The sequence below is a fragment of the Dipteris shenzhenensis genome, chromosome 11, assembly GCF_047967505.1.
Source record: "Dipteris shenzhenensis isolate YYH24624 ecotype China chromosome 11, Dip_SZ_1.0, whole genome shotgun sequence".
Taxonomy (NCBI): domain Eukaryota; kingdom Viridiplantae; phylum Streptophyta; class Polypodiopsida; order Gleicheniales; family Dipteridaceae; genus Dipteris; species Dipteris shenzhenensis.
In genome coordinates this window covers 9,570,854-9,597,246 of record NC_141606.1, presented here as the reverse complement: position 1 = coordinate 9,597,246, position 26,393 = coordinate 9,570,854, and the positions used below count along the sequence as shown (strand labels likewise).

At 42.2% G+C, this 26,393-nt stretch overlaps 1 protein-coding gene across 1 annotated transcript; it reads right to left on the bottom strand.

Moving 5' to 3' along the window:
• Nucleotides 1-3,507: 3,507 nt before the first annotated feature.
• LOC147896597 (putative phospholipid-transporting ATPase 9) lies at nt 3,508-22,867 on the bottom strand. Its single transcript, XM_087381132.1, has 11 exons — nt 21,941-22,867; nt 16,025-17,391; nt 15,771-15,881; nt 13,009-13,285; nt 12,813-12,901; nt 12,603-12,711; nt 12,299-12,508; nt 5,756-5,881; nt 5,439-5,537; nt 5,126-5,317; nt 3,508-5,037 (listed from the first exon to the last, which is right to left on the bottom strand). The coding sequence occupies exons 1-11, from the start codon at nt 22,328-22,330 to the stop codon at nt 4,354-4,356; spliced, it is 3,654 nt and encodes a 1,217-aa protein (XP_087237258.1). The 5' UTR covers nt 22,331-22,867; the 3' UTR covers nt 3,508-4,353.
• Between the last annotated feature and the right edge of the window lie 3,526 nt (nt 22,868-26,393).

Here is a 26,393-nt window from a genome sequence, read left to right as displayed (position 1 = left end):
AGTTAATGGACTCAAAGTTTGCAATTGACACAAAGCTTTTTGTGGAAGGCATGGCAGTGAGTTTAGGATTCCAAAAGCCTTTGAGTTTTGTATTATCTAGCATCCGAGGCTAGGATCAACTGGACCAAATTAGTCAGCTTCCTTACAGTGATGACTGAGGAGGTTCAAGAGATCTTAGACTAGTGGACAACTTTGGGTTTCCATTGGATTCAGCATGGTCAAATGGTAAGGTACTTAGGATGTCAGGTGGGCATTGGCATTTCGGTAGAGCAATAGATAGCCCCAATACTAGAGAGCATGCAGCCCTAGTTACTACTGCATTGGAGCTCAACCAAACTCTCTCTAGTAGGGCTTGCCCTTGTGACCAATCAAGTTCCCTTAGCCACAGCATGGCATATAGCCTCTTGCTGGTGCTTTCACACAGGGTGCATGGGACGACTCAGCTGCTTGGTGCGCAATTTCTTGTGGGTAGCAGGATCAAATGGTACCAAGAACACTAGAGATAAGGTTGCTTGCGAGATGGTGATCCTACCCTAAGCAAAGGAAGGACTTGGCATCATTGATATAGAGATGCATAGCAAAGCTTTGCTAGGCAAGCCAGTAGTGCAAGGTCTCACCCCAACTTCAAAGCCTTGGAAGCTCTTACATTAGAGAGGGCTTTTCAAGGAAACCCCCCTTCGAGGGGCCAATGGTAGCAGTTGCATTGGTGGAATTTGTCCGAGGCCCCTCTCACAACAAAGGGCTCACCATTGATGAGGAGTTTACATCGTGTATGGCAGCATTTGTTAGGGGGAACTCATCCTGGCCAACTCATTGTGCTGGGAGGAGTGGAATCACTAGCCACTTTTGTGGCATCCTAAGATTCGAGATCAGGAGGGACAAATGCTAGGGCAATGGGAGCACACTAGTTGGGCACAATGGGATAGCAGCTTAGCTAGATCTTTTGGGCCTTGGAGCCGAAATCCCCATGAGCCAAAGACATGTTTGAGAGCCCTGTGTCTGCTTGAGAGGGGTGTGCCGCCATCCTTGAGTCCTAGAAGGATGGTCTACATAGCGTTAGGGGTAGTTTGCTAGGATAGAGATGCCTTGCGGATTCAGTATGTAGACAAAACCCGTGGTGCCTTCTGATCTATATGGATTATAAAGTGGGTCCTGGATTTTTTCTGCAGTAAGAGACAGAGGGAGATTAAGAACTGATTGTGACACTAGAGATGGTAGAGTGTCAATGGATCGAAGTTGTGGGATGCTTGGACGAGAGCTGGTCCATTGACCCAACATTGGGTTTATGGATGGATCAATGGACCAATCACATTGGCGGCTATGGTCATGGGAAGGGGCCCAAGGACCAATCACGTTGGTGACTATGGTTGCAGGAAGTCGCCCCCTTTAGGAGGGTCAGTGGGATTCGAGAGAGTGGTTTTGGCCCTCAAGAGCAGGGCACTCGAATAGCTTATGGAGGTTCCCTTCTTGTACACTAAATGCATTGGACATCATATTTAGATGGAGGTAGCCAGTTGGACCCCCTTGAGAGAACACCACTAGGTGGAGTAGCAGGTACCACCAAGTGGTCACCCCCAAATTTTGGTCGTAGGTATGGACCAACTTCCACATGGTTGGATCAAAAGCATGTGGATAGGAGGTGTCTCTATTGTGAGAACAAAGACATTGAGATGATCTCACATTGGCTCTATACAGAGGATTTGGCATGGGGCCCTCCGAATCATGGTTAGATCATAGAGGATGCAAAGGGACTAGACCTAGGGTATGGTAGCTTGTCTAACAAAGGGTAGCCACGCCTTTTCAATTGAAAATGTTATGCCGCCATACAAGATCCAAGGACTGAGGGTCCTCCGAATTGAGTTTCAAGACACGACTCCTCCCTCTCACCACTAGTCGTTATTTCCAAAGGACAACATGTGGAAGATGGTGTCCAACATCACTACCTGGAGCATCTAGGTCGCCTATTGATGGGTGGCAATGGAACCCACCAACCACCACCCTGATTGCCATGCGGCAAGAAATCATCTACACCGTGCTCACCATGTGGACGTGAGGAGCGAGGAACTCTCGTGCGACTAGCAAGACACCCTTTTGCGCGTCTTGGCCTGAAGGTGTCTCCTATATTTTCATAATGGTTGTACAATCCACCACCCTAGTTGTCCCCTATTCCAAAAATTCCTTAGGGCAGCGAAGCTAGGTTCTTTGTGAATGATAACTCGACCAGCGCATTGGCTTCATTGAAGAATTTGTTTCTTGGCCCCCCAGCTTTCTCGAAATTTTCGCTTGCCTCACAAGGGTAATAGAAAGGTCTTCTTTCAAAAAGAAAAACGAAACCGTCTTCGTTCCAATCTCTCATTTTCGTAGGGCCTTCCATTACAAATATCTTTCACAGTCCCACTCCTTGTTAGATTCGACGCGAGCTCGAAAGGAGTTCGATCTCATTATTGTCGAACGGCGATGCTCATTCTTACGTAGCATGCACCTTCCCTGTTTTTCTCATGTTGTTTGGTAGGGGATCCATTCTAGTTTTTGAAGGCCCCTATTGTTGTTTCGAGATTCTCAACTAAAACTCATTTGCATTACTTAGTATCTAAGGCTGCCTAGTACTCAAGGTACTGAAAGCCATTGAGGATCACCAACTACGATTTCAATCCAAAGTCATCATTCATGACGACAGCCCTGCTACCTCCTAAAAATTTTCATTCTGTGAAAAGTAAACTTACAATCCATGAACTTGGAACCAGAAATTCAGAACAAGTGAATCCGAAACCAATTAACTCGAAGCAAGGGAATGTTGAAATCGGAAGAAGTGCAACTCTAGAACCAGAAACTTGGACTCTGAAACAAGTGTACCCAGAACCCAGAACGAGTGATGGTAGATACCTTCGTCAATTGAATCCGGAACACAAAACAACTTGACTCCAAAACCTGCAAAAAGTGAACCTGGAACCTGGAATAAGTGAAACCCGAATCCTAAAACGAGTGAACCCGAAACCTGAAACAATTGGACCCGAAACAACTGAACCTAGAATCGAGAACAACTGAACCCTGAACTCAGACTCGCTGAAACCCAGGGCTCGGAAGTGAACCCAAAACCAAAATGGAACATGTAAACCCAAATCAAGTGAGCCTAGGACCTAGTACACAAAACAAATGAATCTGAAAACCTAGAACTCGGAACAAGTGAATCCGAAATCCAGAACAAGTGAACCCAGAATTGAGATTCTGTGAACCCAAACCAGTGATCTCAGAATCCACGACAAGTATGCAAGCAAGCTTCTTGTCTTCAAGGCAAATTCAAGTTAAATCAAAGTATAAATGAATTTATGTGTGTACGGTGTTGGACATATTAACGCAATTAACTTAGAATTAAAAACAACAAATCAATTTTACAAGAACAGATGTACACATGCTATTCACCTCCATGTAAATATCTCCACATGCCAGTGATGTGTGTTTCTATTCACAATTACAATTTCTGACAGGATTACAAAAGAACCAGCTGCAAGACCTTTGGCTAATCCTCGGTAAGAATTTCATTATTCAAGGTCATTGATTTTACAAACTATTTTCAGTTACCAGGCTCGGAGGTAAAGAGTCCCAGCATTCCCGTATTAAATGGCCTTTAAACAAAATTACAGAATCCCCATCCATTTCAAAACTGAGCGAGCGAAAGGGCATTCTACAACTACAATGGCATATGCGATCCTCACTGCTCATAGTTACTCGTCTTATTACAATGCAGTTCCGTGGCCATTATTACAATTCAGTTCCGTGGCCATCAGCTCACAAAAGGTCAGCCGATAATTTGCAACTTCTAATTGGCCTTCAAAGTAGAACCGATCTTCTGCATGCCATGCCATAAGCAATCCTGGTCGAATTGTTGGCTGCCATATGAAGTTGATAACCCTTGGAACAACCTTTAACATGATTCCAGAATCATTATCAATTTGGGCCAACTGAGATTTCTAGAGAGAGAATGAGACAATTTTGAGCACTCTGGAGCATGGACACATTCAATAAAATGAACTATGTTACAGTACAACTGCACGGCCTTCAGGCCCAGAAAGAATTAGTGGTGGTTGACAACAAACCATTCATGTCCTTCAACACCAGCGTATAATATCCACTAGATGCTACCACAATAAAATTGTTTTCGTTGTGACATTATCACTCTCCACTGGATGGTTACTTTGCACAGATGATAGTTGCCATCCCTTTTCACGGTATCATCGCTAGCTGCCAACTACAGGTTGACATTACAACTCTTCAAATGATTAAATCCATTTGAAGAGTCATCTTCTAACTCATGAATATTGGGCAACCAGACGGAGATTTCCATCACTCGAATATCTAAGGATCTGAGTCACTAGGTTTGAATGGCTTAACCCTATCACCTGAATCCATGACTTGACTTTGAGGCTTGTGGATGGTTTTCCTTTTTCCATGCTGGTGCTTTGCTGTCAAACCTACGACGACTGGAAATGTTGTGTTTTCCATAACCCGTTTCAGCCATGGCCAATCTCTATCTTTTTTAAGATAAGAGAACTCCTGAATTATCTGATCGTCGATAGGGAAGAACATGTTGCGAAAGGCCTGATATACAAAAGAAGGAACAAGAGATGCAATAGTAACCAGAAGGATTGCGAACCAATATGTAGGTGCTGGAGCACAGGCTTCAATGAATACTCTGTATGCTGTGGTTGAAATGGTAGGAGGTATATAGCCATAAATCACCAAAAATAAGTACCAAAGAAGAATGCTACCCCAGATACATATGTGCTGAATCCACGTAAAATACTTCACGAACAGGGCAAGTTGACTGTTGACTGTCCATATAACACAAGTGTACAATGTAGCTCCCACGACTTCCAAGTCTGATACTTCACCACCCTTGCGGAATGCTTGTCGCTGTAGGATACTTATAGTAAAGAAGAAGACAATAACAGAGCTAAGCACGCCATTCCCCATCCATCCAAGAATTCTAATCCAACCAAAGTGTAGGTTCTTTACTCCTTGCTGATACAGGTGTGGGAACTGTCGCAGTAGCATCCATGAGTCACTGAAATATAAAAGACTTCAAAGAACTCAGGAATATCCAGCAAGGCAGTTAATGCATACTTACTTCTAATTTCAATTTTGCAGAGACGTCCTGCTCAAGCACTCCCAGGGCTACCACTGGAAGGGATGTAAAGAACACATTAAATAGTGACATATACCAGTCATTGTAGGCTGCCTGTCCTGAGAAAGCTGCATAGGCTTCATAGTAAAAGAGAGTGAAGCCAAAATGTATGTTTTTGTAGAAGAAGTAACAGATCTGAAGACCAGACAAGCAAGCAGGACATACACAAAGTGAGAAAACAACCCATGCAAGGAACAGGTTCAATCGAGCAATCCTTAGTAAACAATGCAACCAAATGGCAGGTTGGAAATGGCACCATGACAGCGATTCGTTTATAACACCAGCTGCCATGAACAAGCAGCAAACGCTCCAAGTAGCAAAACTGTGCTATGGCAAAGTCACTGGCCATGGTTGCCTGAATCAAGAAACCGCCATTCCAATAAGAGATCACCACTCGGAAAATGGAAGACGAAACAAGGAAGAAAAGCCAAGATCAAAAGACATAAATGTGGCCTAAGAAGACGGAGATCAAAAGAATTGTGCTGTAGAAAAAAGACAGGTGAACCATGATTCAAAACTGGACTATACCTCAAACTGTAATAGGACCTAGCAAAGCTGAGACCAGAAAAATACCTGCATGCCCTCAACTCCACTGATGCCAACACCAACATGTGCTTCTTGTATCATACCAACATCATTGGCACCATCCCCAATTCCCAAGGTGACGACTCCTGTCCCATGCTTAACCAGCCGAGTTATCTGCAAAATTATCCATACAGCAAGCAGTTAACAAAAGCAGATTACTGTTAGCAAACCAACAACCTCTTCCTTAATTCTACAAATACATGCCCCGCAAAGGACAGTGTGGTACACCAACCCATGAAGGACATCATTAGTAGACAAGCAAGATAACCAAGACAACAAATGTAGCCAAAAATGTCATTGAAAATCTAAGGTGACCACACAATTCCTTGCATTAATTTAACTGTCAACATTATGGATATTTTCTAGAATCAAAGCACAGATTACTGGGCGCATGGTACACCGATATACCATCCACACCACATGTTAATGAAAATAGTAGAAGGAGAGACTGACTTGGAAAAAATCCCATCAATCGCTTAGGCAAAGAAATCTGTCCATAAGAACATTCTTTGTTATGGTGGTTAGCGAAGAGAATCCAATGATGCTGGATACAGAGAGCACACAAATTGTGCTTCAAGTCACCAGCAAATCTTATAATAAGTTAAGGAAGATTGCTCTGTCAACAGAAAGAGAGCTCATTGGGCTCACAGAGGAATGATTGCAAGAAGCTCTTGCAAGCTTCATCCCTAAGTTCAGTATAGAGGGGGAGGAATAATCGTTTGATAACGCCAAGGGTTTAGCCTACTGGTATACATGTTTCTATGTTTCACGTCTTGCCTTTAAGTGCAGAGAGGCACCACCCTATCATGGATTCCACGATTGTTCTTGAAAAGAACCTATGAATGCCTTGAGAGCTGCATAACAAAAGGGGAGGAAGATAACCCCCTTGTGTCTTGTCCTTACTTGAGGGGCCTGCATTCACCTTGTGGGTCCATAGGGGCGAGCAAGAAGTGCAGGTGACTGCAAATCTGTTCCACTCGTGAATATTAGACCCCCGCCCCCCCCCCCGGGCGGGGCACTCTCACTCACACCAACACCCAGGAAAAAAGCTAGTAGTCAAGTACTCCAATCTTGGTTAGCTGTTTGAATCTTGCCAAGTGTTTCCATAAGCTATGCAAGCAAGCCTCCTTCAGAAGAAGTTGAGCAAGAAAGGCGAAGCTGTGCCTCCACATACAGTGAAGCATGAGTTTTGTGCTAGGGTTACTCAGACTACTTCAAAGTGATAAGCATTTGGTTCCCTAGAGGCTTCCACAAAGGAAATGAGAAGTCCTCCTTAAGAATTTTAAAAGAGGTTCTTGCCCTCATTGGAGAAGTTTATAAGTACTATTCAGGAGATCTGCACATGCCATCATTTTGTCATCGATGACTCGGCCAGCTTGTTTGCAGCTCTATCTTTTCTGTTGGTCCCTCCTTGCCTCCCACTCCTCCATTTTTCTCCCTTACAGCCAGTATTACTAGAAATGTTTTACGAAATGCATTTTGCAGGTTTTGTTTAGAAACATTTTGAGATTTTGATAGGAGAAACGTGCTCTAGTTATACATTAAAAATACATAATATATAAACTATATATAATACTATATGCATAATTAATAGTATATAAAGTCCATATATTATGGACTCTCTCTCTCTCTCTCTCTCGATTGCGATAGACCCATTTCTATCGCGACCATTTCTTGAGAGTATCGGAGGATGGAGTGATCATCAGACCCTAGTACTTGTAGGACAAACACATTTCACATGCCCTCAAGATTGCCATTGGACATATGTGGGTCTCATCCCATCGACTCAAGATTGAGACAGGAAGAGCCATAGCCCAAGGAGTAGCGGATTTGCACATTGTGCACCTTGGGGGAGATAGAGACAAAGGAGTATTTTCTATGTACCTGTCCGGCCTACTATGAGTGTCATGAGGGCGTGAGTTTTGATGCTCACATGTGGCCTTGACCCCGGTAATCAAATGGCGGGGTCGTAGGATGTGGGTGTGCAAATTCCCCCTAGGCAATTGTGCCTTGGGGGCAACTGAAACGTTTAGGGTCAAGAGGGGCCCAAAAACCTTGGTAGGCTTTCAAAAAGGCCCCACTAGAGGGGGCCTAGGGGCAAATGAAGCCCTTGGGGGCAACCCAAGGCATGGGCTGCCCCGTGGCAAGCCCATGCAGCCCCACTTTGGAAAGGAAGGCCTGGAAGCAGGAGAATCGATGGGATCGTCCACGCAGGGAGGAAAACGAAAAAGGGGGATTACAGATGAACGGATGGCTGGGCGTATGCTTAAGCTCACGGGCTGAGGAGCAGATAACGGTAAGGGACCTATTGGCGAGCTGCTGGTCATCACATAGGCGTGGACGCAGGCTGGTCGATTGGCGGTGTGTACGGATTGTGCAGGGCTTGGCTTATATGCTGTTGTACGACCTCAGCACGCGCTGAGGTCGTACAAACTGCGATATGGTCCGTGTACGGGTGCTCATGGGATGCAGTACGGATGTACGGATGATCACGTGCAGGTGCACGCTTGTGTACGGACATTTGGTACGGGTGTATGACTGGCATATCGTACGCCTGAGTATGGGCTGCAAAGGGCCAAAGCCTCTATTCGGGCAGTCGTACGTGGTTGTACGGTAATTGTACGTGAATGTACAGGATGTTGTACGGTAGATGTACCTACAGGTGTACGGATGATTGCACCGCTCATTCTTCTCTTGGGCAGCTTGCGGGCATGAGGGTGATAGGCTGGCTTTGCCTCAAGTTGTGTACTCATGGTTGGGTAGTGTTAAATGCCAACTAGGTGGGAGTGAGCAAAGCAATGATCAGCATAGTGTATGCTGGGTAAGAAGAATGCATTTTTATTTGGATCGAGTACAACCACACCAAATGAGCGCTCCTTCGCCCTATCTGTCTGTGGAGTGTTTGCTGAGTATTTTATTGTGAAGGCTTTTGTTTAGTTAGTGTTCTACCACCCTCTTGTTAGCCTTGAGGCTAGGTTTCAGGGTTCTGTTGCCGGGACATCACCATCTTTCTTAAGCAGGTGACCTTGTGGTTGTTGTCTTTAGTGAAGTGTTGTTTGCTGTAATTCAATTACAGCGAGAAGAAAATCAGCAAATATGTCTTTGACAGATAATGATTGGGATATGGAGGGGCAGTCCTCCCAAGATGAGCAAGAAGAGCAATCCACGCATGAGGGAGCCTTTCAAGATGACCAAAATGTTGAGGCACAACAAGAGGTGAATGCTTTTGGTGCGAGTGCCTCTCAGTCAAAAGGGTCAAAAGAGGCTGAGGATGCAGAGGAAGCCGAAGCTATCTTTAAGACACAATTAGTGAGCACTGTGGGAGCACTCACGCAGCTCACACAAGACCCGAGGTTCCTTGAGTTTATGCATACTCCTTTGAGGTCCAAGGAGAGAGAGAAGCATTCTCATTCAGGGGAGCCTACTGGGGTTCAAAAACAGCCATCTGGATTGAATCCACTGGATGGGATTTTCATAATCTAAATCAAGGGCAGCAAGCTCTTCCCCAACCCTTTATGCATCTGGGGTATTTTGGTGGGGGTTCAGTATTTCGAGCAAGGGCTGGTCAAGTTAATGATGGTCCAAGAATGCTTGGAAATTACCCTGTTGGTTTACAGCCTGGGATGCAAGGCAATGTATTTGGGGAAATACAGCCCACAACGTCCAACATGATGTATGGCAATATTGGCATGGAGCCAGGAATGCAAAGTGGAAGGATAGGAACCTTTGGAGCTCCTACAGGTATGTTTGGTATGCCTGGGGCAGGTTTGACAAATCCTCTAATGGGTAGTGGTAATGCAGGACAGGCTGGAGCGAATGCAATTCAACCTCCATTTTTGCAGCCACCTGTGTATGATAATTTGACACCCAAAGGGATGGTAAAAGATTATAAAGAGGGTGGTACAGCAGTGAAGTTTGAGACCTTTAATGGGGCTCAAGACAGGCTGAAGGCTTTAACTTTTGTGCAGCAGTTTGATGCAACCTTCTCAGGAGGGAAATTACTGAGTCATCTAAAATGCGGAAGGCAGCCACCTTCTAAAAGGAGAATGCTCTACAGTGGTGGACAAATTTGCTGCTCCAAAATAGAGCACCCACGATTTAAGCAAGTGTTTTCAGTTACCTGGTTGACCACTACCTTTGAGGTAGATGTTATGACAGCATGGCACAAGTTGGATGCAGCTCACTGTCATAACTTAGAAGAGTACAACAAAAAGTTTTGGGAAGCTTTCTTGCCGGTCAGCTCTTATAGGCATGTGTCCTTGTCAGAACAGATTGAAAATACTGTTGTGGGCTGCCAAAGGAAATCAGGGATTACTGTACTAAAACAAGGGTTACCAACATGTCTCAACTTATTGAGAATGCTACCACAGCTAATGCATTACTGTTGGGAAAAACCAGCAAGTATAAAAACAGGAAGTCTGAGAGTTTCAAGAAAGCAGGGAAGCTAGGGAATGCTTTCAAGCCTCCTTTCAACAAAGGGAAGAAGCATGATAGGCCAGGTTCTAATTCGCTATCCAGTGAGGAAAGGAAAGCCTTGATGGAGGCTAATAAATGCTTTCACTGTAAAGAAGAGAGCCATATGGCACGGAATTGCCCAAAACGTAAGCAAAAAGGGAAAGTGGATGATAAGGAAGAGCAAAACATCAAGAAGCCTAAACCATCTGCAGGATTAATGCCTGATGTTATTAGTGAGCAGCCAAATGATGATGCTACAGAGCTTTGCAGGGCATGGGGCAACATGAGCCCACTGTCCAAGCCGATTCCTGGCTTCAATAGGCATCCAAATTCAAGCACAAACTAGCACCTAATTGCCAAGTGTCATGTGCATGGATCATATCTGACGTGCGCTTAGGCGCACAAGACTAGCTTTGATAGCTTGGGGAGGCCAGAGGCTAGGCAGACAATTTCAGGTTGGGTTGCAAGGGCAACAGACAAGTGAGGGTTCCTGCTATTTTTAGCGACACTGGGCTGGAGCCTATATAAGGGGCCTAGGGGTTCAATTTTCATTCATGCAAGTCATAGCAGGTCTAGCTCTTCCTTGCCGGTCAGGATCTTGGACCGTGTTGCGGACGCGCACCTGCTTTCTAATGTAGCCCGGATTCCCAACACAATCCTGAGGCACCTTCTGATGGTATGGGACATTGTGGACTGGTTGGATGTAATGTTCGTGCCAGCAGCCCAGTCTGTGGCTCAGAGGGATGCTCGAATTCTAGGGGTCCTGGACCCATGAGCATCACGGTTGGGTGGTGAGCATGCCTGCACCTCCCTTTATGGTTCTATGATCGGTTGTTTGTGATTCTATACAGGTCCGGATTCCCGATAGCGATCGTGGTCATGTCAGTTGGTATCAGAGCCACTCTGGATGGCGAATTTTTAAAGGAGATAGCGATTTCTGTTTGGATCTTCCAGGTAGGTGCGAATTTCGTTTTTGCACTACTTTGGCTAGGAATTGTTGAAAATTGCGGTGATGGACAATGTTGTGATTGAAGGGAAACATGAGCCTTATGTGCATGTCCTAATTGCATGTTTGCCTCTACCCTTGGGAACCATAACTGGCATGAGAAACTAGAGACAATGCATCTAGAATTATCCCTTGAGGAGGAGTTTGTTGGATCAAGGTCTTGCTCATGTATTCATGTCCGCACCAAGAATGCGAGTAATTTGTCTGTGTTTGAGGGTCATGTGGGAGATGGTGTGCTTGAAGTGTGTGAATGGTCGAGTGACCTTTGAGAGTGGATAGGGGTCAAAGTTGAGCCATGTAAAGTGATGAGGTATTGAGAGTGAGCTAATCAATGATGTGGATGGATGTACCCTTGGATATAAGATGATGTACTTGGTTTATGAAAATAACTAGAAGATATTGGGAATTGTGTGAGCTTGGCCTCTCTTCACTATGTTGGAAAGGCTCCATGATGTGCGAATGGCACTAAAACAACTTGTGGTGAATAACGAGTGGTGAGCTGGCCAACCTCTTGCACAGTTGCAAGGAATGCATGCAACACAAATGTTATGACTCATGAACTTTGGGTTGATGTAGATTATTTAACTGCACTTGTCAAGCCCATCATTCATATGCCCAACATTGCTGACAGCAAGCCCTTTGCACTCCACTCTTTGAGCCACGTTAATCTGCCTTCACCCACCTTGAGTGATCCCTACCTCCTCTCACCATGATTTTCATCAATGATGAGACTCCAGCTAGATGTATACTGCTTAGCTTCTGGTGCTGAATAAACCAGAACATGTCAGTGGGTTTTTTCACACACACAGAGGATTCTCTCACAAAATTTATAGCAGGATGCTAATGCAATAACATCAAAGCGTATAACATAAGAAAAGGAACACACAATGGCTGATTGAAAGAAAATTACAGTCGTAAAACTTTGAAAAGTAAGGTCCCAGAACCCATACTCTCTCTGCGAACTGCAAATCAGTAACAAGTCACTGACAGCCTAGAAAAGGGATTCTCGCTGTACAAAATCAAATTGGTTTTGAAGAATTATATACAATTATATAATTCAAGCTACTCACCAGGGCCTTTTGTTTTGGAGAAACCCTGCAACAAATTACCGAGCTACATTTGATGGCTAACTGCAGCAGCTCAACTTCATCTTCCTTCCCCAAAACATAGTTTAATGCCTTGCCATCAATTATCAAAGCAAAAGCTGCATCCATATCTTCCTCATTATCAATCTGTTGCTTTCGGGAACAGATTTGGCGTTTTGTGCTTTCTCGGCAGACCTATAGAAAAGCTCATTTGTGAGTTGTCACAAATGCACACTGTGAGTTGCAATATCATACAGAGACAAGGAAACATATCGTTACAGAACATTACTTTGCTTATAAGTTCCTTGTTTTTAGAGGCTTCTGCTCTTTTCACCTCCTCATTTTCCAACGAGATGATCAATTGGGTCATACCCGGACGCAGAAGGCTGCATGCAAAGCTGTCAGAGCACAGAAGGGTGAGTTAGCACAAGAGTACCTTCATGAAAGAGCTTAAGCGATTCCTGTATTCAGTAGCAAATAATCACAGTTCAGCACAAACCCAATATTGATGGCAGTCTCAACTTTGTCCCCTGTCAAGACCCAAAGTTTTATACCAGCTTGAGCAAGTTTATCTATACACTGTGGAACCTATACAACAATGCAAACAGGAGAAAGATGCTTTAATCACTTATCATAACAACTCTGCAACCAAGTTTAGAACCTTACACAAGATGGAATTCTTGTCTGTTACATACCCCTTTCTGCAACTTGTCTTCAACAGCTGTAGCTCCAAGGAGTCTAAGGTCCCTCTCTATCAACTCTGATGCATTGTCTAATTTCGCCTCTCTGTCTGCACCCACATATGTTTTAGCTTTTGAAAATTCTGCACTCCAAGACTGGAATTCTGAAACATCCAGTTTGCGGTACGCAAGAGCCAAAGTCCTCAGTCCAGCATCAGCATAATTGGCAATATGTGTTCTCGTTGCTTCCTCATATTCCTTTCCATCATGCCCTAGTCTCTCAAATATTACACTGCAAGAATACATAGATCCACAAGTCTAATTTATTCTTATGACCAAATATAGAAACTTTTTATAAACACCAGAAATGAGACATACATAGGCACGCACAATGCTTTTCATATCAGATCCCCGTTGCATGCAGACGAGCTAACTGTCCACTATACAGATACATATACATATGCAGATACATGCGTGCATGTGCATCTGCATGCATGAGTGAGTACATGTAGGAGGCAATGGAACAGCGAGAGATGGAAGGAAGAGGAGAGGCGATGGAGCGGAGAAAGGACAATGGAAGAGAGGAGGAAAGACGAATCTTACCTAGGAAGGAGCAGGACGAAAAAGAATGTCGAAATGGGAATGTCCTACGAAAATAATGACATGGGAGAAAGAAAACTTGAGGACAAAGAGATTCGAATTGTGTTTTTCATATTAGAAGAATGTCATACTAGTGTGTGTGTGTGTGTGTGTGTGTATATATATATATATATACGTACAAAAAAAGATAGATAGAGATACATACATACATACCCCATATAGCCACTCTGGGCAATTTTATTGCCAAGATTCTTCAATATCGGGAATGTTGTATTACTCAATGTATTTCAGAATAGTTGTTTTTCCTACCCCTTCCATAAAAGAAGGGAGACACTTGTATTGTGTTTTTCATGGGTCCCATGGGTCGGTTTCTCGGCCCCCAGAGGACGGTAATACATTCTTCTTCTTCTTCTCTCTCTCTCTCTCTTTCACCACACACACACACACACACAGAGAAAGAGAGAGACACATATATATGTACGTATGTATGCAATATAGCAGCTACAAAGGGCAATCTAGACTGATATAGAAAGAGTCAGACAATAGACTGCCGTCACACTTGAAATTCCGTTGAAAAGATTTCAATGCATATGACGTTACAAAAGACCTTAAATTACCTGTGAATAGATACTCTTGTTAGGCATTCGTCGAATCCTTAGAACCTTATTTCAAGGTGCGAAATAGTCAACAATGGCATTTTGACATCTCGAGAAACTATAATTGTGCTAATGACTGCTAAAACAAAATTGCCATCAGAACATTATACCTATCAAAGGATATATCATAACAGTGTGGTAGTCAGCCATCAATGTCATGAATTTGGATACATATGAGAAGCTACAACTAAAATTGTTTGGTCAACATTTCAATAATTGGCTAACCATGCGAGTGTCGTCTCAAAAGGGGGGCTATACCAAGTACCAGTCAGAGTCTTACGAGTTTTTATTGACTTTGCCAACACTTGATCTGGAGTATCTACCAACGTTCAGCTCCCAATCTCTGAGTTCTGATTCCAAGTAAAGGTAGGACTCCAAGGGTTGAACCTCATAATTGGTGATGATTGGGAGCAATGTAATCCAATAGTTGCGGCTTGGTTGATTTGAACCGGTAAGACATATTACTTGGAGCAGATTGCTGCTACGCATTGCAGTGACAAAGATAGAATGGAGATAGAAGTTTGCGTAAGAAGTGAATATTGGATTTGTTCTTACTTGTGAGAGAGCCCCATTTTTGGCTACATAATACATTGGCCTGAATTCTTACTTTTCTTCTGAATATATGAGTCATATAATCATCTAGTTTGGTTTGATACATCGTCGAGTGCTTCCATTTGTATCGTATTTCATTTCCATAAGCTTGAGTATAACAGTAAAACTGCAGCTAGACAGCCTACGATTAGTAGCAGGCTGTCGGGATGAATAGCAGGTTGTGCCAGAGTCGAGGCACAAACTCAGAAATAATATACATGGACAATCTGAGGTCTTGTTAATTCCTTGAAGCTTGCAACCCTTGCCATGAAGTGTTTTCTGTGTTTGAAAATAATATTTGGCAGCTGTCATTTTACTGGATTAATGTTATAACTAGACTGTAAATTTATATTTTAAAGGATACCTTCTGTTAACAAAGTAGTAGACCGTAAATTTATATTTTTAAGGATACCTTCTGTTAACAAACTAGACTGTAAATTTATATTTTTAAGGGTACCCTATGTTTAGGAAGTAGCCATTATCTGGCCAGTAAGTAAACAGCAATTCAAAAAACATGAAACTATTCATTACTGAAAGTCTATGAACATGCTTGGATATGAGCGCATCCCTTTCATTTAAGATTGTTTGCTGTGAAAAGTATCGACAGGGTTCCAACGGGTTGCTGGTATTGTGGAGGATTAACTCGGTGCACTGTTAGACTTAAGAGTCCCACAATTTTGTCATGTTAAAGAATGCTGGGAGACATGATATTTGCTTAGATACCACATGGGCAAAGATCTGCATGCATTTTCAGACTCGGTGACTTTAGCGAGGTGAGCACCCACATGCCCACAAGGATTTCTCCCGAGTGGCCCTGTCATATGATGCGTTGCAACTAAAAAATGACAAGTTGGCGGTAAAGCTCTGACAAAAAATACTGGCATAGCACACATTAACCATATTGGAGATAGATTGAGTCCAAGAAGATACCTGTCGGCACCCTTACAAAAAAGAAAGATATTCCCCTCTTCATCTTGCACCACCACTGACATGCGCTTCCTAGCACTGCTGAACTCTAGAAGCTCAAGTATTTGGTATTCCCTGCCAAAATAACACATTCCCTCCATCTGGTTAAAACCAAAAAACAATTCGAACTAGCAGGTAGTCAGAAGGCATTCTGAGTTCTCAGATTCTTTTCTGCAAGGAAACATCTCTTGTCAAAAAACAAGAATAATCCAGCTCACCTTTCCAACATCTTGCCAGATTCAAGATCTGGTTCTCTCACCAGCACACTTGATTGAGTACGCTTGTAAAATTCAAAGCCAAATTCGCGAGCAGCTATAACAAAAGCGCCTTCATCCGGAGACTCAGCCTCATAACTAATCTTCCCAGTTTCTTCTTCTTCCTCTGGAATGACTGTATGGCATATTGCCAAAATACGAAAGAAGAGTTGGATGTCCGATACATTTCTCTCCTGTACCCAGTGTTTGTTCATCAGCCGTTCATCCCTAAAGTTGAATCCTTTCACATGGGGTTTTTCAACGATGGCACCACCCTCAATTTCAGTGTCCAATGCATTATCCTCATCATCCTGCGGAGTTACACTCTTTCCTCGCCTTTGAGCTGCAGCCATCTCCACCTCTGTTACCCCCTGGCCATAAGAAACACCAGCTATAGAGCACTTCAGAAACTCCATCATGTTGCAGGTCAAAGTTCCTGTCTTGTCAGAAAGGATGGTGTCTACTTGTCCAAGTTCCTCATTCAAGTTTGAAGTGCGAGCACGAGCAGGTATGCCAGTCTCTTCATAATACATTTTTGCATCCTGATTAATAAACATGGCTTGTGCAACCTTCACAATCTCAATAGAGACATATAGCGATATAGGTATGAGGTAGCCATATAGAATAAGTGCAGTGACAAGGTGTAATAGAGCTGCAACTATGGGCCGTCTTGGGTTGTAGTAAGCAGTTGTATCATCTGGTCTCAAATACCACCAATGAGGCGTATCTCTCCAAGTTACAATGCCAAAAACTATGGAGCCTATAACAGACATAAGAAATAAGACGCTAAAGAGAAGATATATCATAAGATCCATCTTTTTCTCAATGCGGCTTCTCTTTGACGGTGGAGGGGTCGCATTCTGCATTACTTTTGTATCATGACCAGTAAAGATCACAACTCCATAGACATATTGTGTATTTCTCAGCTTTGAATCTCGCAAAAGAATCTGTTGTGGGCCTAGTGGGTATACATGAGATTCTGACTGGTTTTCTCTGTTTGGAATTTGCAGATTGCCAATAAAACTATATAGTTGTGGGTTGGGGTCCTCACAATACACAAATCCATCAAAGGTTTTTATTAAATTTTCATCCAAATCCATTGTACACTCTAATGATCTCTTCAACTTCAAATTTGTCTCACCATCAAGATTTGTGGTTTCGACATAGCAAATGCCATCCTCAAAACTAGATGACAACAGTAAAAGATCAGCAGGGAAAAAATTATCCTTTTCCACTTTTACAATGTCTCCAACCCTCAGCTTCTTCCACCCTTGAAGAACAAGTTTTCCTTCGCGGTTCACACATACCTTCCTATTATTTACATCTTTATCCTGCACGTTTCAAGAAAAAGATGCCAATTTGTCAATGGGTCCCTCACTCAGTAGCAACAGAGACAACAACGCAGAAACCAGAAGTGCTTAAAAACACGATGCAAGAATTACAACCGCATGAAGAACAGGCCCACAAATACAAATACAGTTTCAGGGATGGGCAGAGCATATTAAACAAGACTAACAGACGGGTAAGCCAGTACATGGGGAACTGCTGCTCCTAGATGGGATGCATGAACCCGTATAAAGAAATACGAATCTCCACATAAAACTATAAGGGCTGAAACCTAATCCAAGAAGCATGAGTGCAATGCTGCTATTGCACAGCCTGCCATGCTGCCCACATGGCATGCACAGCCATGATGCTGAGGGTGTGGCTTCCCTTTCCACACTAGATGTGCCCCATAGCATGCTGTTCTACTGCCCATGTGTCAGTCCTCTCATTCCCTTGCCCTCTGCAGGTGTCATTCGCCCATGTCCTCCTTGGATGGGGGCGCACAGGTCAGGATTTGACCCCATCTATCCCAACAGGCGAAGCCAAGGATGTGAGAGATTCGCGTAAGGTGACCAAACCTGCAGATCTGGTAGCAGTCAAAGATTGAATATTTAGAGATGCTGAAACACTATTTGTAATTACCTGGAAGACCGCGGATTCAGTTATACCACATATTCAACTTGCGCCTGGAATTTCTTAAAGGGTTTGTAGGAGACCAACAATGCCTCTAGGAAAATCATGCTCCAGAATAAGTTAATCAGCATAATGATGGACAAAAGACAGTAGCATATAGTCAAGGTAAAGATTCTCAGGGATCAACTGGCAGAGCCCCTACAATAAGCCTATGCCAATATATAGCCCCGGCATATTGCTTTAACTAGCATACAGTCTCCATTTCTTCTATACCTCCATCCAAATATAGCACTTTGGTCCCTCTCCTCACTTATAGGTGGGCCACTAGCTAACCTTGCTTAGCTAGGGATGTAACATTCTTCCACCTTTCACATATTTATGTCCACTGAAATAAATCCACGAAAGCTTTTTTTTATGTCAACAACTCTTAGCCAAGTTGAATCTTCATCACCTCTATCTTTCCACTTTATATACTACTCGTAATGATTCTCTTCCCTAGTTGCGTTTGCCTTGTGTCTAGAACCTTAAGGTTCATGCGGACACAGGTCAAATCCTCCAACTCTATCAGTTCTCTATGAGATGCTAACCTATCTCCATCTCCAAGTTTCTTCTTAAGCCTACTCACATGAAAAATTGAATGAACATCGGAAGGGAGTTCTACAATTTTCTGAATGATGCATTCCAAATCTCTAAGTCTTAGAGCCTTTTGGAATTCTAAGATACAGCCATATCCTTAAGAATTCTAGGGGTACATTTCTGATCCGCATAAAAGTTTGTTGTATCTGGACCAATTTTTATGGAATCCTTACCTTGTACAAGCATTTCTTGCATGTCTATTATGAGATATTTTGCAATTTGTACCTTCATATTCTTAAGCCCAAGGCAATTGGTGATCTAGGCTAGTACCCATACATCAGTGAAAATAGGCTATATCCTATATGCGAGTGCTGAGCACTTGAAGGTAAGTTCCATCATTTGAAGATCTCTCTCCCTTCGAGACATGTGCCCTGGGCATATCCCCTATAACTTGATTCACTCTCCATTTGCCAATCGGTTTGAGGATAAACTGTGGAGCTCAAGGTTAAAGTAGTTTCTAACTGCTTGCCAAAAGTGTCCAATAAACTTTGAGTCTCAGTCACTGACTATGTCACTAGACAGGCTTAAAGTCTAAAGACATTCATATAAGATTTTTCCCTTTATGTCAGTCTTATCAAGTATACACACTTTATCCTTAAGGGATAACAATCCATTCCGCATTGTGTACTGATTTTTAGCCTCATCCTCAAAAATAACTTTGTCAATATCTTAAGAATCCTTACCCACTTACAGCTACCATCCTTGACTTCCTACCAGATGTGAGCAAAATACCTGTCGGTTTTGCATAGGCATCTTAGAGAAGGAATGAATTTCAGATTGTAATTCAACAAGACTTAGCACATGAACTTCAGTGATTCTCCTCAAAGCATCTACCTCTTGATTCTGACTACCTTTTTAGTCTTCCTTCCTCTCAAGTCAGGCTGATTACAAAAATACGAAAAGGCTCATGATCAACCAAAACCTCAAAAACCATATAAATTAAGGCATGTATTACCACATGTAATTCATTTTCTTGCAATACTTTAATTGAGCATCATTTCTCTTTTGTCTTTCGAAAGCAATTGGTCTCCCAACACCACAGTATAATAACCAAAAAGTGGATGGAATTTCCACCAATGGTGGATACTTTACCCAATACCTGGCTTGCAGTCATAGCAGGTAACATCTGGACCACATCACAATGGAGGCTACTCAGCTTCCCAAGTATTGGTGTTCTCCAACGGAGATGGGATGCATTCAAGGTATGTATTCTCTCCTTGCTTTTCTGTAAATTTAAGTTATTTGCTTGGGATTCTTTGATGTCCTTTGGGGAATGAAGGGTGAAGACATTTGAGACACTCAAAGTGGGAAACTACCTACTGCATGATGGCTGTGGAGTTTGCATTCCAAGGAGTCGTTGACAGAGACAGGTCACAGCAGCTAGCCAGATTTCATAAGAAGATGAGAGTTTGCATGTGACCTTGGTGGACTTAGGGTTACACATTAAATGAAGTTTAACAGGAGCATGGTGCCAGAGACTGATGGATGCAGTTCCAAAATTTCTGGACAGACACATTGTGAAGGGAGTCTATGCAAGCCAGCCACGGGGATTTCTCTCGTCCAGTGGATTGGACAGGGTTTACGGACAGAACTGGATGCTTGGTAGGTTTAAACCAACCCTTGATAGATAGTCATTAGTCAGTTGACTTGAGTGCCACATCCAGTCGTGATCAGTGATGCTAGTGATCCAAATTGGCTTAGAGGATTTGAGGATTTTGAGGAGCGTACGTGGAGGAGCAGAAGATGTTGACCAATGTTCAAGGACGCCCTTTGGATCGTTCCTGAGAGCTCTCCCACAGGAGTAAATGGAGCATCTCTCTGATTGGGTCGGTGCAGGCCCACATTGGGTTAATGAGAAGGTGTCAGAGAATAAAGGTCATCTCTCCACACATGAATCCCCCAAATGAGGGCATCTAGAAAAAACAGCAGTGGTAGGGATGAGATTACGAGACTGCAAGCATGGCAGTTTATGTGGCCACGTGGGCAGATCAGGGCTGCCAAGTACTAGCTTAGGACTGCTACATGGGCAGTAACTAAGCATGCCATGTGGGTAGATCTGAGAGGAAGGAAGACAGCACATGGGGGGGTGGACAGGATCCTTTGTGCGGAAGCAAATGAATGTACTCTTGAAAGATAGGGGCGTCTAACAAGATCCTGGTTCCATACCTGCCGAATGCAGCAAGAATTCATGAAAGCGAAATTTCCTCACGCAGCCTGACTCCCAGAGATTTTATTTCCAGGTCTATGTGCCAATAGCAAAACAGCAAAGGATTCAAAACCAAGTTGCCCTTGGTCCCTTTAGGCATTACACATCTTCAGTCAAATAAGTTTATGATTTGAAGAACTTAGCGTTGTTAGCATGCTCCTGAATAAGTTTGACCTAGATATGGCAGTTTTGATAGGTTCGACCTATGCCTGCTTTAAGAGTAAGACAAATCCCTCGAGTAATATGGACAGGCCTAGGGTAGATCATAGCAGGAGTTACGACAATGTGTTGATTTTCAGTCTTGTACGTCAACTAAGAATTCTTATACTGGTGTTTGAGTAATGTGCGTAAACCTTGAAAGGCTCAAATCCTAAACAGTTAATTGAAACGTCTACAAAATTATAGCACTTTTTCAAATGGATCTGGAGGAGGTGTAAGGGGGCATGGCGATCTTTTTTTCCTTGAGATGAGCTAGCGACTAGTTGTAGATTAGCAAAACTGTCACTAAACAATGTAATCGAGTGCCCATGGTATTGCTAGAATCGCTACAAACACAAAACCAAAAAAAAAAAGCAGGCATACGCACCCTCAAAATAATCATCCTGATCCCACCATAAGACTACAACTTCCCAATCTTTCAATTGGTAAACAGTAAAAATCAGCAAGGAACCGTAGGCAACCTGCCGCGTTTCAAAAGTTCTGTCCCTTCTAGGCCTTTCGGTCCAAGATACACAAAGCATAATGCCTCAGTGCGACATAGAGAACAACTGGCGATCTTTGTTCGTGTGTAAAAAAAGATGTTGAGACTCTAAGAACTTGGAGAAACTCATAAACAGGTTTTTAAATAGGTTGTTCTAGTGTTTGCATTGAAGTGAACATACATTGCCATGAGCCACAATTATACTTGGCAACCAAACCGTGAGACGGCTACTATCTACTGTAGAAATTGTAATCGCTTCCGCCAGGAAGCTCTATCCTTTGATTAGAAAATTTAACAGAGAACTCGCTTTTAGTAAAAGTAGGCAAGAACGGCACATCTATGAAGCAAGGGAAGTAACCAAAGCGGAAAAGTAACGTGCCTGTAGAAATCGGTGCCAATCTTCGATAGCCTCCTTTGCCAGGCTCACTCCGACGACAAACACGAGAGGAGCAATCAAGCTAGCAGCTGAGAAGGGCGACAGGGGAGTGAGCGAGAGGGCAGCTGAGAATAAGAAGTAGATGTTGGCCACACGCCGAAATTGCTCGAAGAGAGCCTTTGGGAAAAATGTAACAAGGTTGTATTTGGTGGTGGAGACGTAGTTGGAGGCATAGTGCATACGAGGGTCGAGACGTTGATTGCAGTAAACGATTCGAGAGTAACCTTCTCCTCCGAAGGCCGGAGCAGCTTCATCGTCCTGCTGAAGGTGCCTAGCGCACGAAAATGTGTATAGATTACTCCACCGAACCCTCCTCGGCTTTGAGGCTGTCATGCCTTCGTCCTTGCCTCTGCTGCCCGATGCTTCACCCGATTGGACCGCTTCTTCGCTGCATCGACTTTGATGCCTGCGAGTTTCTGCCTGATTTCGAATGCTCAATCGGCTTTCATTGCTCCTTGAACCGTGCTCCCCGCATTCGGAATCGAGCTGAACGAGGTCTGTTGTTGCCGCCTCCGCCGTAAGGCATGAGGCACGGATAGATTCGCGCTCTCAATGCACTCTGAAGAGCGGGCTCCCGGGCGTCAATGATATGATGTCTCACTCAGACTTCGAAGTTCGAATGCAGTGCGAGAGAGAAACCGGCTGGCATAACGGGGAGTGCTCCTGCTGCGAATGCGAAATGGCAAGCTACGTTTATAGGGGTGTGAGCTGCGCTAAAGATAACGCAGGAGGAATATGCGCATAATCTGCGAGCAAGCGAATGAAGGAGGAGGTGGAGAGGGGAAGGGAAGGGGAGGGGAAGGAAAAGAGCAGAGGGAGGAGCAAAGGGTCGCCATAGCCAAAACTCGAGGGAAGAAGAAGAAGAAGAAGAAGAAGAAGAGAAGGACGAAGACGAAGAAGAAGACGGTGCGAACTCCATAGCTATAAAGCCAGCAAGGATCGCACAATAAGCACGCTGACGGTTAAAAGGGTCCATAGGACCCCTCCTCCCCGCCTGCTTAGCGGCCGCCGCTTGCGTGTCAAAGACACGGATCCCTTGCCTCTTTCTTTCATCGCCACGTGGCCCCCGTTCTTCACACACTATTCCAATTCATGTACCTCGTGTCCCTAGTTCATACACACATGCTCTCTCGCTCTCTCTCTCTCTCTAAGACACACACACACACACACACGTCCTTTGCTAGAGGGCATTCCCGTTATTGAGGACTCACCGCCTCATCAAATCCTTAAAGCGTGCGGCAATGCTAATAACATATGCATGATTTCCACCAAGTGTTATTTTGTTTTACCTTCTTGGCATTATAGTCGTTATAGTTGATAGTTTGTCTTTTGGTTTCAATCTACTAAATGGCCATCAGGAAAATAGTTGATAGTTTGTCTTTTGATTTCAGTCTACTAAATGGCCATTAGGAAAATTGTTAACACTATTTTGCCTCACTCATAAAAAGCTAAGAAGTCTTTGCTTGATCGCTAATTAATCATACCTATGGTTGCAAGTTATTAAATGCTTGTCTCATTTTTTAATTCAACAATGAAAATCAATACCGACGGTGTTATATAGTTCAATATCTTCACTAATCTTGGTTGGCAAAGAAGTTTTGGATAAATTGGTCCAACCTTGGTTTTTTTAAATAAACCAACAAGATATACTTTATTTACTAGGTAGTTGTAAGTTTGGAATTGGTCTGGAGTTGATGATAGACTTCTAATTGCTCCTTTTTTATACATAGCTTAAGAACTTGTCTTAATTTTCCTTCTCATGGAATTATATGAGCTGATTAGTTTTGTTCTGAGAATCACACTTTGAGCTCATAGTTTTTGAAATTTTCTCTTATTCAAATCCCCTTTATGGAGATATCCTTGAAAGAGCATGTGGCAATGTCAATAACATATGCATGATTTCCACCAAGTGTTATTTTGTTTTACCTTCTTGGCATTATAGTCATTATAGTTGATAGTTTGTCTTTTGGTTTCAGTCTACTAAATGGCCATCAGGAAAATAGTTGATAGTTTGTCTTTTGATTTTAGTCTACTAAATGGCCATTAGGAAAATTGTTAACACTATTTGCCTCACGTAGAAAAAGCTGAGAAGTCTTTGCTTAATAGCTAATTATACATACCTATGCTTCCAAGTTATTAAATGCTTGTCTCATTTTTTGATTCAACAATGAAAATCAATACCAATGGTGTTATATAGTTCAATATCTTTACTAATCTTGGTTGGGAAAGAAGTTTTGGATAAATTGCTCCAACCTTGGTTTTTTTTAATAAACCAACTAGATATACTTTATTTACTAGGTAGTTGTAAGTTTGGAATTGGTCTAGAGTTGTTGATAGACTTCTAATTGCTCCTTTTTTATACACAGCTTAAGAACTTGTCTTAATTTTCTTTCTCATGGAATTATATGAGTTGATTAGTTTTCTTCTTAGAATCACACTTTGAGCTCATAGTTTATGAAATTTTCTCTTATTCAAACCCCTTTATGGAGATATCCTTGAAAGAATACTTCCAAATCCTTTAAGACTTGCAAGACTAAGAATTAGTAGAGGTAAAGTAGTATTATTAATATAAGAGGGAAGCTAACATTGATTTGATGGTGGCTAGAGGATAGCTAGCTATCTCTTCTACCCCAATCCTCTCTCTCTCTCTCTCTCTCTCTCTCTCTCTCTCTCTCTCTCTCTCTCTCTCTCTCCACACTCCTTTTTAGATGCAAGTATTAATCGTGTCTTTTTTTAAATCTACACACTCCTTTTTAGATGCAAGTTAAAAGTCACCAAGAACATATTCCTAAGAACTTAGTTCAAGATATGGTTCTTTCCCATATTTATGCTTTGGATGTGCTTAATGTGATAATGTAAAACTTTCGTACGAGTTCAAGCATAATTTTTATACTCTTATCTTTGAATTTTGAATAAATGTTATAATGATCAAAGCTTATGTTAAATATGCTAACATTTTTCAAACAAACAAGCACCTTTATGCACGATAAAAGATGACCTTTAACAAACTACTTACATAATTGTAATTTAGCAAATATGACCTATTTCTTGAAATTTGTCTTAAGGTTTTCTCATCCTAACCCTTTGGATGTACTTCTCATGATGTTGCAAACTTTTAAAGGCTTCAAGCCTGAGTTTTTGTAGTCTTATTCTTTCAATTTTAAATAAATACTAAAATGATCAACGCTTATTCTTATACTCTTATTCTTTTAATTTTTACTCTCTTATTTTTAAACTCCTTTTTTTCAATTTTGAACAAATACTAAATTATCAATGCTTATGTTTTGTTTTTTAATCAATACTAAATTATCAATGCTTATGTTAACTATGCTAAAGTTTTTCAAACAAACAAGCACCTTATACACGATAAAGTATATCTTTAACAAACTTATTATACAATTGTAATTAAGCATATTCCATTTTTTGCAACTATGGGATGAGTATGAATGTATTTTAGCAAAATGAACAAACATCATTCACACACAATGGACATCGCATTTAAATAAGCATATACTTTTAGTATGATCTAGAGGAAGATAAAAAGGAGACATGGTTCTTTACACCCACTTCTCCTTGTCTCAACTTGGTTCAATTGTATGCCAACCCCTTTCCCTATCCTCAGCCATGCATTAACTGGCTTATTGTGCTCCCTATATTTTAACCCAAGCAAACTGTTTTAAAAAATGAAAGAGAACATTGTAAACAATGCCACAACCAAGGGACAAAGAAGGCTCCTATTATAAAGGCATTTACAACATGTTGGGAAAAGTGCCATGAGTATTGGATGGGGCAAACTACTATCGAAAGATACTTTTATTGATTCACATTTGGCATCCTCATCATGCAACCATGCTTAGTAGATAAAGACATACTTGCACAGATGATACTATTATTATGACCTTAAATTTGTATTTCCAAATAACTCATTGCTTCTATAAAAGATCATCCTACCTTATAAAACCATGATCTTATCACTTGGTAGTAACGCATATACTAGTCAATAACCTCATCAAATCCTTAGAGCATGCGGCAATTTCAATAACATATGCATGATTTCCACCAAGCTTATTTTGTTTTACCCTCTTGGCATTATAGTCGTTATAGTTGATAGTTTGTCTTTTGGATTTAGTCTACTAAATGGTCATCAGGAAAATAGTTGATAGTTTGTGTTTTGATTTCAGTCTACTAAATGGCCATTAGGAAAATTGTTAACACTATTTGCCTCACTCATAAAATGTTGAGAAGTCTTTGCTTTGATCGCTAATTATACATACCTATGGTTGCAAGTTATTAAACGCTTGTCTCATTTTTTGATTCAATAATGAAAATCAATACCAACGGTGTTATATAGTTCAATATTTTTACTACTCTTGGTTGGGAAAGAAGTTTTGGATAA